The 12,683-nt window shown below is 51.2% G+C and overlaps 1 protein-coding gene across 4 annotated transcripts in view; it reads right to left on the reverse strand.

The window, feature by feature from the left end:
* The window catches only part of DSCAML1 (DS cell adhesion molecule like 1), a 365,882-nt gene that overhangs the window by 43,529 nt on the left and 309,670 nt on the right, over nucleotides 1–12,683 (reverse strand). For all 4 annotated transcript variants that reach the window (XM_065529022.1, XM_065529021.1, XM_005579765.4 and 1 more), the window contains 4 exons: nucleotides 10,723–10,922; nucleotides 10,056–10,152; nucleotides 9,335–9,463; nucleotides 1,073–1,240 (listed from right to left, as the gene is read on the reverse strand). In XM_065529022.1, coding sequence (XP_065385094.1) covers nucleotides 1,073–1,240; nucleotides 9,335–9,463; nucleotides 10,056–10,152; nucleotides 10,723–10,922 — 594 coding nt within the window. The remainder of the gene's footprint in view (nucleotides 1–1,072; nucleotides 1,241–9,334; nucleotides 9,464–10,055; nucleotides 10,153–10,722; nucleotides 10,923–12,683) is intronic.

Genomic DNA, 12,683 nt, shown 5'->3' on the forward strand with positions numbered 1-12,683 from the left:
AAAAAGCATAGCTATGCTAATGATATGAATGAAGCTTGCAAAAGTAATATTGATCAAAACAAGCAAGATACAGAAGAATATATGAAGTATGATGTCATGAATACATTCTACTGGAAAATAGGGAAAACTAAATTATACATTTTATTGCATATACACTGTGGTAACAGTACAAAAAAGAAAAGCATGAAAATTAGTATCATAAAAGTCAGGATACTGATTACTTCAAGGGGAGGGGTGGTGTTATGACCAGAAAGGGGTACATGGGGGACTTCCGGCATGCTGGCTAATTGATAATGAGCGTTGGTTATACTAATTACTCATTGTTTACCTTATGCTTGTTTATAAAACTGCACATATATGTTATGTGTATTTTTCTGCATTTTTTTTTGAGATGGAGTCTTGCTCTGTTGCCCAGGCTGGAGTGCAGTGGTGTGATCTTGGCTCACTGCAACCTCTGCCTCCCAGGTTCAAGCGAGTCTCCTGCCTCAGCCTCCTGAGTAGCTGGAACTACAGGCATGCGCCACCACGCCTGGCTAATTTTTGTATTTTTAGTCGAGACAGGGTTTTGCCAAGTTGGCCAGGCTGGTCTCATACTCCTGACCTCAGATGATCCAACCACCTTGGCCTCCCAAAGTGGTGGAATTACAGGCATAAGCCACAGCTCCCCGGCCTTCTCTGCATTATTTTGTATTATATGATAATAAAAGAAAACATAGCAAGAGAAATCTTGTTTAAACTTTCAAGAGAACTCTATGATGAGGGTCATAGAAAATGATCCAGGCCCTAGTACCCCATCTTTTGTAGATAGATCTTTCCAGATGCTGGGGCCAGGGGAGTGGGGCAGAACCACAGATAGCTCCCCCAAACCCAGCATTTAGAACCTAGCCTGGAAAAGGGTCAAACAGAAGAGCCTCCGATGATTCAGAGGTGGACACAAACATCTGTTAGGATGCTTTTCCCCACCCCACCCTCTCTAACTGCAAGCTCATTGCCAATTAACAGGATCGCTGTAGGCCCCTGGTGTCCCTGATCCCTGAGGCCACGGGCAGGGCAGGCTGGGTGAGGTGCTCACCGGCCTCCTCGGTGCTGATGGTGAGTTCCTTGCTCGGTTCACTGCGGCCAATCTTGTTGAAGGAGTACATGCGGATGCTGTACACGGATGCTGGGTGCAAGTCCACGATGTTGGCCTGGTTGATGGTGGGGGAGATGTTGCGTGTGGACTGCTTGAAGTCCCAGGAATCTGGAGAGAAGGCACCTATGTCAGAGCACAGCCAGGCAGACTCCAGGACCCTTTCCCAGCCTGAAGTTCCAGCACAGCCCAATCTTAAGTTGGATGCTCCGAGGGGTCCAGCTCACACAGACTGCAGAGAGGGCACAGGCCTGAACAACTTCACAGAGGGTGCAAGGGGTCTGTCCCATGCAGCTCCAGCTTGGGAGAAGCCTGACTCTCCTCTGCCACTGGCCAGCCTGTAAGCTCAAACTTCAGGCAGAGGTCAGACGAGACGTTCCCCAAGGTCCCTGCCAAGATCACCATCTGCTTGCTATCCCTGAGGGTCTGACTGACCAGTGCCCTTCTTCCTGGGTCTCTCCTCACATCGGTGACCTGGTCTAATGGTGACACCCCCCATTTACCCAGTGGCCTCCATGTGAAGCAGGAGGCTAAGTCTCCTCTCCCTTTCTCCTCCTTTTGTGTGTGCTTCTGTATTTCTTTTCCTTGTGCACTTGTGAGGTGATGAACTTGAGTGTTATACGTCGGGGTTGAGGGGGACAGGCCAAGTACCAGAGTCCCCAGCCCAAACCCTACCCTCTTTCCTTCATCAACAGGGGGATGGTTTCTGAGTCATTAGGGTTAGGGGCCACCAAAGAGATGAACATGTTCATGATTTATCCAGGGAGACTGATAGTTTATCTCAGGGCTGATGTTTAGCAAAATTGTAGGGGGTAGAAAATACCAGATAAATGCCATTCAGGTGTGACTAAACAGTGCCTAGACCGATACTGTGACGATGAACACCCTGCAACTCTAGAGGAATCCAGTCATTTGTTCAATATATGTTTGCTGCGCACCTATTAGGGGTCTCCAGAGGAAATGGAAGGGGTTGCAATTAAAAATGCCTCAGCTAGGACCTTCCACACCCGGGATTCTTAACCAAATAACTGTTTTTGCACCTTACTTTGAAAAGAAAAAAAGGCAAAGCACAAGGAAACAAGCTGATAGCAGGGCTGAAAATGTTCCCAGGGCAAGTCCAGATGTCACTATTCCGTCTAATTTTCTATGCCTTTAAATCCACAGAAGAGTATCATGAAAAATTCTCCATAGAAAAGATTAAGTTGTATTCACCACAGTTTAAATTCTAAATCAGGAAAGGAGGCTAGCACATTCTAGAAAGACTAAAAAAAGTTTTTTTTGGTTAAAACTAATGCCTGATAGGCCAGGCGCAGTGGCAGATGCCTGTAATCCCAGCACTTTGGGAGGCCGAGGCGGGTGGATCATTTGAGGTCAGGAGTTTGAGACCAGCTGGGACAATATGGTGAAACCCTGTCTCTCCTAAAAATACAAAAATTAGCTGGGCATGGTGGTGGGTGTCTGTAGTCCCAGCTACTCAGGAGGCTGAGACAGGAGAATTGCTTGAATCCGGGAGGCGGAGGTTGCAGTGAGCCGAGATCATGCCACTATACTCTACCCTGGGCAACAGAGCAAGACTCCATCTCAAAAATGAAAAACAACAACAAAACAAAACAAAACAAAAAATCTAATGCCTGATAAATCAGGAGAACTAGTTCACTAGAAGACACTGTCCCAGGCCCCCAATTTCTGGTTAGTTGAGATCTTGATGGTTTGCATAACACCACTTATAGCTGCTCAGGCTTAGCATCTGTGAAGGGCACTGGCCCAGCTCCCCATCTGTAGTTTTGCATTTAATTCTTTGGTTTCATGAGCCAAAGAAACAAAATGGCAGGCAGTTGCTGCTCAAAAACTCGTTGTATTTTAAAACACCCTAACTACAGGAGGGTCATTTTGTGTCTGGCAGGTTAAGCTGGAATTGCAAATATGCAGGCTCCTACCTGCTGTGGGCACTGGCCTGTGGGTTTGGGACAGAACAGGCTAGTCATGTGGAGGCAGGTGCTCCCTTCTCTCTGTGGCATCCTGGGAGCTGGCACCAGCTCGTAAGTCACATCTGATGTGCCCATGTTTGTAGGAGAGGGAGAGGGAGCACAAGTCAGTGCATTCATTTTTGATGAGTGCAGGCAGAGGGAGGATACTGGGGCGGTGTGTCTGGAGAAGAGGCGCTAATATTTACCGAGCACCTGTGGTGTGCCAGGTGCAGCATCGGGCAATTTAAATGCTCACCATTTACTCCTCACATCCTCCTGCGGCATCAGTGCTCCATCTCCACAGCACAGGTGACCCTCGCGGCACCAAACCCAATTTCCCACCTGGTTTCTTGGGTGTGTTCAACACTTGGACCTCTCTTCCTTCAGGAAACACTCTCCCCTTGGCTTCCTAATAAAACGCTCTCTGGCCTTTTGCTTATCTCTGGGGCCAGTTTCTCTCTGTCTCTGTGCAGATGCATCCTCCTCTACCCTACCAGGAATGGTTTGAGTTCTTCAAGACTCCACCCGAGGCTTCCTTCTCTCTTGCCATGCACTTTTGCCAACCATGCATTCGATTTTCATCTCTGCACAGATACCTACCAGATTAATATCCAGCCTGGGCCTCTCCTTCAGACTCCAGACCTTATAGCCAGCTTTTTAGTTGACGGCTTATCTTGGATGTTTCATAGATACCTCAAACTCAACCTGTCCAAGACAGAACTCTTGACCATACACCCTGTTTACCCAGCAACTTCCTGGATTCCATCTCGAATGGCACCACCATTATTAATTTCTTCACTCTTCCTTCTCTCTCTCTCCCTATCAAGTGGGATAACTTTTGTGTTCTGTGTCGTTCTTGAATCCCCCCACTTCCCTCCCTCTCCATTGCTACCTCAGGCTCAGCCACCATCATCCCTCCTTAGACCAGGGAAATGGCCTGTTCCCTAGCCCTCCATGTGCTCAGCGCACCCTGTTTCTTTCATCTGTTCTCCACACTGCAGCCATCATCCACTCTACAAATACAATCGAGCTCCTCTTACAGACGAGCATTCCATCTTGGCCCTGCGAGTGGCCTTCTCAAAACACAAGTCTGATACTGCTATTCCCTTATATAAAATTCTTCAATAGTTGTTCCTTGTTCTCAGGATAAAGGTAAAATCTCACAACCTGACCAAGGCCCTGCAACATCTGGCTCCTGCTCACCTCCCAAGCCTTATCTTTTTCTGTTCTTCTCCTCTGAACCCTTCCAGCATTTAGAGCCCCTCCTCAGTCCACAGTATCTTCTTTCAAGGGTTCACTGTTTGGTGGTAACTGCCCAAGGAGATGCTAAGCTCCCTGCAGTCAGGAGCCATGTCTAAAACTTTGGTCCTCTCCCCAATTTCACATGTGTTGGGCCCTTAAAATGTGCTGTTGAGTTTAAACCAGAGCCACTGTTTTTCCCCTTTATTTGGGACTTGGAGTTCCTCTGCACTCTGTGGCCACAGTGTACTCTTTGCCAATCCCCTCCTTGCCTTGCTCAGCTGCAAATCACAGGAAGGTTGGGCGGGGGAGTGTCCCGGAGAACAACTCCTTTTTTTTCTGCTTTTGCCGCCCATAGTTTGCAGGTGGATTTGACCTTGTGTTCCCAAACCATCTTTGGTGTTAGCACAAAATAGCTCCCTCTCCACAACCTTTCCAGGCTAATGCACCGGAGTCAGATCTGGAGGTCTCTGGCTGATCTGCTAAACTTGATCACTGTCGTCTCCCTGACCCTGAATAGCTGAGACCAGGGGCCCTATTTTCTTCCTTTTCCTTTTCAGTTCTTGGAGTACTGAGCTGGCTTTGGTGAATGTTGTCTCTTTTAATATTCCCTTTCATATGAGCCTGGCTTACCCAGATTAACATATTTCATTAAGGGCTTTCTCTCCCTTTCTTCATCAAAGGGTTTATGATGCAAAATATTCTTCTTAAAATAAGGAGGCGGCTGGGGAGATGTCAGTGCCTTCTGCTCTGTGGGCTGCTTGCTGAGAGGGGACTGGGAATCTTTGGTTTTTCAGGAGATACATTCACTGTAGAGGGGACGCAGCTTGGAGAAAAGCCACATCTGGAGCGTTTAGCTGCCTGGGCTCAGGAAGCACATCCATTCTGCATCTCTAATTTTCTCCTTGGATCACGCCTTTGAGACCCCTATGACAATCTCTTCACAGCATGGAGAAGAGGCTTCTTGTGTCACAACGACAGCTCACGACATCCCAACACCAGTCCCTCTGACAGCCACACTCCAGCTCCCACAGAACACCATGCCACACCAGGCCAGCTCATCCCACGGTGGCCGGCACAGCCCCTACACCAGCTTGTGCTATGAGGCTGGTGTAGGGGAGGGCCATCCTCAAAGAACCCATCCTTGCTCTGTGCTTGGTGAACAGGGGTGAAATGTGGTGTCTGCATTTTTAAATCTGCACAGCGCCATCTGATAGATTTGTGTGGATGGTGCTATTTATCATTTGGCATTCATGTATTATTACTCTGCTGCCTGGGGCCAGGAGAAGTCAGCATGAGTGGGATGGCTTAGAAAGGGCAGACTCGGTAATTTCTCTTGGAAAATTAGCATGATGAGCAATATGGCAGGAATCCTGGCAAAGGCACAGTTGGGGCAAAGAAGGTCGGGAGCCGATGGTCAGGACCCAGGATGGGTGTGGCCTGGGGCAGGGGGAAGGGGAGAGGGGAAGCAGAGACAAAGGACAGGGACCTGTGGGAGGTTACCATGTGCCAGGCTGGGTGCTAGGCACCTCCATGTACGTCATCACCCTCCCCAAATCCTCACGGCCACGCTGAGAATGAAATGTTACTGTCTCCATTTTATACATAAGGAGATGCCCCAAGATGTCAAGTGCTCACTAAAGATCATGCAGCTCTGACACTTGGTCTGCCCAAGTCTTCAGCTTTGTCAATGGTTCTTGTTCCACTAGTCCACAGGTGCAGGAAGCTGTCCTTAGACACACACACACACACACACACATGCGTGTGCACACCCCCTCCTTTCTTTGAGTCATCCTCTGTTCCCTTGGATACCTTTTCCAGTTCTCACCTAATACAGTTTGTGGCATATTACACTTGATTGGATAGTGCTTTGTAATGGTTCTGAAAGTGTGTGTGTGTGTGTGTGTGTGTGTGTGTGTGTGTGTGTGTGTATGTGTATGTGTGTATGTGTATATTCTCACTCCAACTGCATTGTAAGCTCCAAGGGCAACATTCTGTCTCCTATTTCTTTTTCTTTCTCTACCACATGGCTGGTGCATGATTCTGCAAAAAAATATTGGCACTCAGTACATGTGGCTGACTGACAGACACATATATTTTAGACTGCAAGTCCCACAGGACTATAAATTGCTGCACGAGGTATTTGAGTTAGAAGAGACAGAGGAACTTACATTTATTAAAAGTTTGCTCTAGCCCTGCGCTATCACAGATGCGTTCTCTCTAATCCTCTAAACAATCCCATGAGGTAGGCATCACCGCCCCCACTTCACAGATGGGGAAGCTGTGCCGTGCCCAGGGTCTCTGCCTGCCTCCAATGATAGCACACTGCAGTTTTCATGGCACTCCTGTTCCTAAATGCCAGGATGTGACAGATGCCTGTCTGGGTGGGCTGTGCTGGAGCCATCCCACCCAAAGGTATGGAAAGGACCGGCTGCCTTCTCAGTGCCCTGGGTCCTGTGACTTAGTTCTTTAAGAGTGCAAAGCCCTTGTGGGAGGCAGAGACTGAAGTTGAGCTTTCATCATCCCTCTCTCTACCCTCCCCACCCATCCTGGCATTCCTAGCTGGGGTGGTCTACCGCAATTCCTCATCCTGCAGGGAGCCAGAAGGGGAAGACATGGATGTGCTCTAAGAATAGCATCTTCCCTTTCCACCTTGCCTTCTGCCTTGCTCTCCAGATGTGTGATGTTCTCCACGTCGCCCCTGCTGAGTGGTGCCCCAGGAGAGGCTCCCACACATTAGAGACTGGTCACTGGAGGGGCAACGGGCATCAGGGCAGCCTGGGGGGAAGGAACAGGGGGAGGGGCGCGAGCGACAGCCCAGGCATCTACCTCCCATTCCAGATGTGTGCCGGCAGGGAGGCGGTGTGCAATGCCATGTGGGATGTCACCCTCTGGACCCAGCCCTTCCTGTTTACTCCTGGGTGGCCTGTGCCCAATCTCAGGGAGCCCTGAGATGTGACATGGACACAGTCAGCCCTTCTGTCCCTTTGCCTGATCACATTTCCCCAGCTGCAGGGCTGCAATGGCCTCCTTTCTTTTCTCCTGGATATCAATTTCTTCCACTCACATTCATTCTTCTAAGGCACTATGTTTGCTCAAGTCTCCCCCAGGAGCTCAGACATTGTTAGTGGCTCTCAACGACCTTCCCCAGCAAAGTGAAAGCTCAACCCAGATGCTTCCCTCCCAACCTGGCCCCAAAGCACCTTTGTAGATTTATTGCCCATGAATTGCATCTATGAGCCCTGTGCTAGATCATAGGCCACTTCCTGGTGTACATTGCACCCTCACTTGGTCTCTGTCCTTCACTTTCTCAAAATCTTGGCCTGTTGCCTTTTAGTACCCAAGACCCATCTCAGTGCAGCATCTACAGGGGACCAGACAGATGCCTTCCTAGACAACCCCTCTTGGCTCAAGCCCCTCCTTAGATCTGCGGCCCTCCTGCACTCAGGTTGAACTCCTGGGTGGCTGACAGCAACTAGACCAGAAGCGTCTGAGAATAGGGTTTGTCTCTGTAGACATATGTATCAAAGATGACTGGCCCAGGGTCCCGGACACAGTGGCTTCTCAAGTGGTGAATGCAGCTCAGAGATTCGCTTTCACATGTCCCACTTCAACTCACTCGCCAACGCTTGCTGAGCATCTACCATGTGGCCGGGCCCTGCGCCGGGTGCTGGAAATGCAAAGGGAACAGGACTTGGCCAATTGAGAGGAGAGGACAGCCGGCCAGCCAATGGCCACTGACATGCTAAGTGGGAGAAGAAGGGTCTGGAAGCTTCAGGAGAAAACGAAACCTTCCATCTAAGCAAGGACCCACAAGAGGAGTTGAGCTGGTGGGGGAAGGAGACTGAGGAAGATTGAGTCATCTAGACTCTACTCTTTTCTATGCTTTATTTGTAATTAATTTAATTTGTAATTATTTTGAGGAGTGAATACAGGCTTATGGTATCAAATTCAAAAGGTACAAAGGATCCAGAGTGAGACACCTGCTTTCTTCTCACCCTGCTGTGAAGCCACTCAGGTGCACTCTGTTCCCCACTGAGGCCCCTCCTTGCCATTCCTGCCACCTGACCATGGGACCTATGACAGTGTCCCCAGATGCAGGATGCTCATGGTGCCCCACAGTGCCTCACAGTGGCGGGGCAGCTGCACAGCAGCCAGCTGGGGTCTGAGAGGAGGGCTCTGGGAAGGGCTATTTTTTTTATTTTTATTTTTTCGAGATAGACTCTCCCTCTGTTGCCTAGGCTGGAGTGCAATGGCACGATCTCAGTTCACTGCAGCCTCCGCCTCCCGGGTTCAAGCAATTCTCCTGCCTCAGCCTTCTGAGTAGCTGGGATTACAGGGGCGTGCCACCACGCCTGGCTAATTTTTATATTTTTAGTAGAGATGGAGTTTCACCATGTTGACCAGACTGGTCTCGAACTCCTGACCTCAGGTGATCCACTTGTGTCAGCCTCCCAAAGTGCTGGGATTACAGGCGTGAGCCACTGCGCCCAGCTAGGAAGGGCTCTTAGAGGAAATTTAGGTCCAAGCTTTTCCAGGGTCTCCTGTCCCCCCATGACCCACTTGTGGGGACCATTCTTAGGACCAGCTCTCTGATCTCCAATCATCCTCTTCACCCCAGACCAGGAGCACCCATATGACCTGGCCAAACCCGTGATGCTTCTGATGCCAGAGACAGCCCACAGCCCTGGGTTCAGTGCCCTTACACGGCTTCAAATCGGACCACCCTTGGGAACCCTGGCCCAGGGACAGTCCTGGAAAGGAGCTGACATCACTACCCATCAACTGGGGGTCTCCATCTTCCACCTAGACTCCTAGCCCGGCCAGTGTCCCTCCCTTCAGAAGCCACAGCGGCTTGTGCACTGGTGGGTGCTTGTGTGTCTGGCTTGGATGGGCAGCCCTGAGGCTCAGGGGCTGTCCCCCCAGAGGGCACAGGCAGGGCACGTGGCACAAGGGGCCATGGCAGGCCATGCTGTCACCCTCCTGGTCCAGCACCTACCTGATTTGTTCTTATATTCGATGTCGAAGCCTGTGATGATGCTGTTCCCGTCGAATCGCTGGGTCCAGCGCAGGTTCATGCTCCGGGCCTTCACCTCCCGGATCTCCAGCTCTGGGGGGTCGGGGGGCTCTGGAGTGCGGCAGGGGAAGGGAGGGAAGTGAGGAGGGCAGCAGGGAGCTTGGCCTCCTGTTTGGCCCTGGGGGTTGGCATCTCCTGGGTCTTGCCAAGGACTCTGGCACCCTAGGGTTTGAGCAGGATGGGAGCTGGAGGAGGCCAGCAGTTGGGCTCAGAGTCTGAGGAGGTCTGGCTTGTTCTCCTGTCTTGCTGCCATCTTGTTCTTGGCCTGGGAGAGGGCTGACTCTTCTGCAGGGATTCCTGTTAGCTGACAGCATTTTTCCCCTTCCCTTTCCCAGCTTGACTTTCCCTTCCCACACCCGCTGCAGGGGCCTGGACCCAGGAACCTGACTCCTCCACCCCTCCCCAGAAGGGGCAGTGGAATCGATAGCGGCTGTAGCCATTGCAAACTTTTGCTGTCTAAGTCCCTGGAAAGATCTTATTTCCCTACCCTGGGCAGGTGGAGGGAGGCTTTTCCCCAGAAGGCAGTTTCCTGTCATCCTCCACCATGGTGTAGGCTGTGGCCCCTGCTCTTTGAGGTAGAGTTAGCAGTGGGCCCCTGGGCCCTGGGGAGGTGGGATGGGAAGGGCGGGGCAGGTGAAGGTACCTTGTACAGTGAGTTGGATCAAGCCCCGGTCCTCCCCATATGAGTTGATGGCATGGCAGCTGAAGAACACAGAGTCCCCACGGTCAGCGGGCTTGAGCTGGGAGACCACCAGCAGGGGAAGGAGAGGAAGGAAACAGGGAGAGTCTTTTAGAGCTGGTCAGCTGAAGGGGCCACTCCAGGGCTATCAGCAAGGCCCTCTTGTTCTGGGAGGGGGACCCACAGGGGTTTTGCAAAGGTCTTCTCTTCCCAGGGACTTCCAAAGATGGAAGTATGGAGGGCTTCATACAGGGAGGGGACACCAGAGGGAGGGAGGGAGGGGCTGAGGAGTCCTAGGGGAGTGGGAGGGGCTGAGGGGGTCCCAGGGGAGTAGGAGGGGCTGAGGGGTCCCAAAAGGGAGAATGGAGCCCCGAGGGTTCCAGAAAAGAAGGCGAGACTGAGGAAACCACATTTGATTGCTGTGGGGTTGTCAGAAAGGAGATACAGTGAAGTTCTGAGACAGAGATTCCTGGATGGAGAGGGGAAATAAGTGGGAAAGGGGAGGTACATTTTTGGGATGTGGGGAGGGGCTCCCAGGCTCCCCATTTGCCTCTCAAATGCAGATGTGATAGTTGTGGGCTCCCCACTCTCTGAGAGTCGGGGTCCCCCAGGACTGGGGTGGGGCACTCACCTTCAGCGTGGAGACGACCTCATCACCATTGTCTTTGGTGGCGATGGCGTACCGCATGACACGGTCAGGGTCGATGACCGTGTCCCCCTTCTCCCAGCGGATGATGATGGGTCGCTCACCCCGTGCCGTGCAGTTCAGCTCCTTCGCATGGCCCTTGATGGCGATGGTGGTGTTGGGGTGGGAAGTAATCATGGCCGGGACTGGGGGGCGGAGGTGGAGGAGGCCCCGTGAGGGTTGTGAGGTCAGCCTGGAGGAGGCATGCGTGCCCTGCACAGAAGCCCCCGCCCCAGCCGTCCCTCCCCCAGGAGAGGCTCCAATAAAGGAGTACAGGGAACTCCACTGGCCTGTCCCTTCTCCCACACCCATCCATGACTGGGACAGCCTCCCTCTTCACCAGGGGTCCCCACATTCCTCCTCTGGGGAGGTAGTGGACTGGGCTCAGAATGCTTTTACAGGTATGCCATACATAGAACTGTAAAGGAAACCAGTTATACTGAAATATGGTTATGCAAATATTAAAAACACGAACAAGCAAACCTTCGATATTGTATATCACATATCAGTATGTGTTCTTTACTACTCTTTACAAAATAAGATCCAGTGGTAGCTCGTATAATTGCTGTCTTATATTACCATGATCCTGTAATAGTGCTGCGTATAAGTGATATTTTGAGATATCTGCAATCACTGTGATGTGATGGGAGCATATCTGAGGATTTCTGCTGGTGACAGTCACAGGGGCTGCTCTTGCTGCGCTTTGTCGCTTATGTTCAAAATGGAAGGAAGTACGAAATTTCAGTGAGAAGTTAGTGAAAAAATGTGGTTTTCTCTCCACCCACATTCATGGGTCCCCGTGAATCAGATCTACAGAGCTTCTAGCGGCCTCTGGACCCCAGGTTAAGAAGCCTTCTTGAAAACACCAAGACTCTGCTTTTTCTCTATGGCTAAGGCTTGTTCATCTCCCTCCTGTTCTTTCAAACAACATACAAAGGAAAACCCTGGACACCACCACAATAAACATCCACAAGCAGTGCTAGCAGGACTGAGAAAATCACCAGCAAACAACCAGGGCCCAGGCTGGTCATAAGGAACCCGCCCCCTCCACCCCCGTCCCTACTGCCCAGACAAGAAGCCTGTCAATCACTGGCCCCTCCTCTGGGCCTGAGCACGTGTGGCAGCAGCAGCAGGAGGGGAGGGGCAGCGGAAAGACGGTCTCAGCTGCAGCGAAACCCTGTCCCCTTTCTTCTCCACCCAACTCAACGAACACACATGGGGCACTTATGCCATCATGAGACCTCGTGCCAGGCTGGGGGGTACACATGACAATGAGACAGGGTCCTCACCTCTGGAGGGAGGGGAAGACAGATACCTGCACCGGACAACATGAACTGGAGGAAAATCTGATGAGTGTGTCATCCAAGGGTTAGGAGACATTAACTTTGACTGAGGGGCATCAGGGAAAGCACAGTCCATCCATTCAGCAAGGATTTATTAAGACCTACTACGTGCCAGGTCTTGTCTTGGGTTCTGGAGCTGACAGTAAATAGGACAAACATGGTGTGATCTCATGTTTGAAACTCCTGTGATCTCAGGGAGTTTCACTCTAGTGGTGAGAACAGACAAGACTAGCAATTTCAGTGAAGAGTGGTGAGTCCTATGCTGGGAGAAATGCACAGCCCCTGACCCGGCAAGACTTAAATGGGGAGAACAGAGGGAAGGGCGCCCAGGCAGGGGAATGTGCTTGAGCCAAGGGTCCAAGGCAGACATAGGTGGGGCATGTCCCAGGAAGGTCAGTGATTTGGTGCTGCTGGAGACTATCCTCGTCCTTTTCTTCTTTGGGAAAATTTGCCTTCCAGTGGCTCTTGTCTCAGGAGGGGTGCCCAGGAACCATCCTGGAGTATACAAATGGGGAGGGGCTGTCATTGGCTGCAAGAATCAGAAACCCCCCACCCCCACCCCCA

This window comes from Macaca fascicularis, chromosome 14 (genome assembly GCF_037993035.2).
Source record: "Macaca fascicularis isolate 582-1 chromosome 14, T2T-MFA8v1.1".
In the NCBI taxonomy this organism is placed as follows: domain Eukaryota; kingdom Metazoa; phylum Chordata; class Mammalia; order Primates; family Cercopithecidae; genus Macaca; species Macaca fascicularis.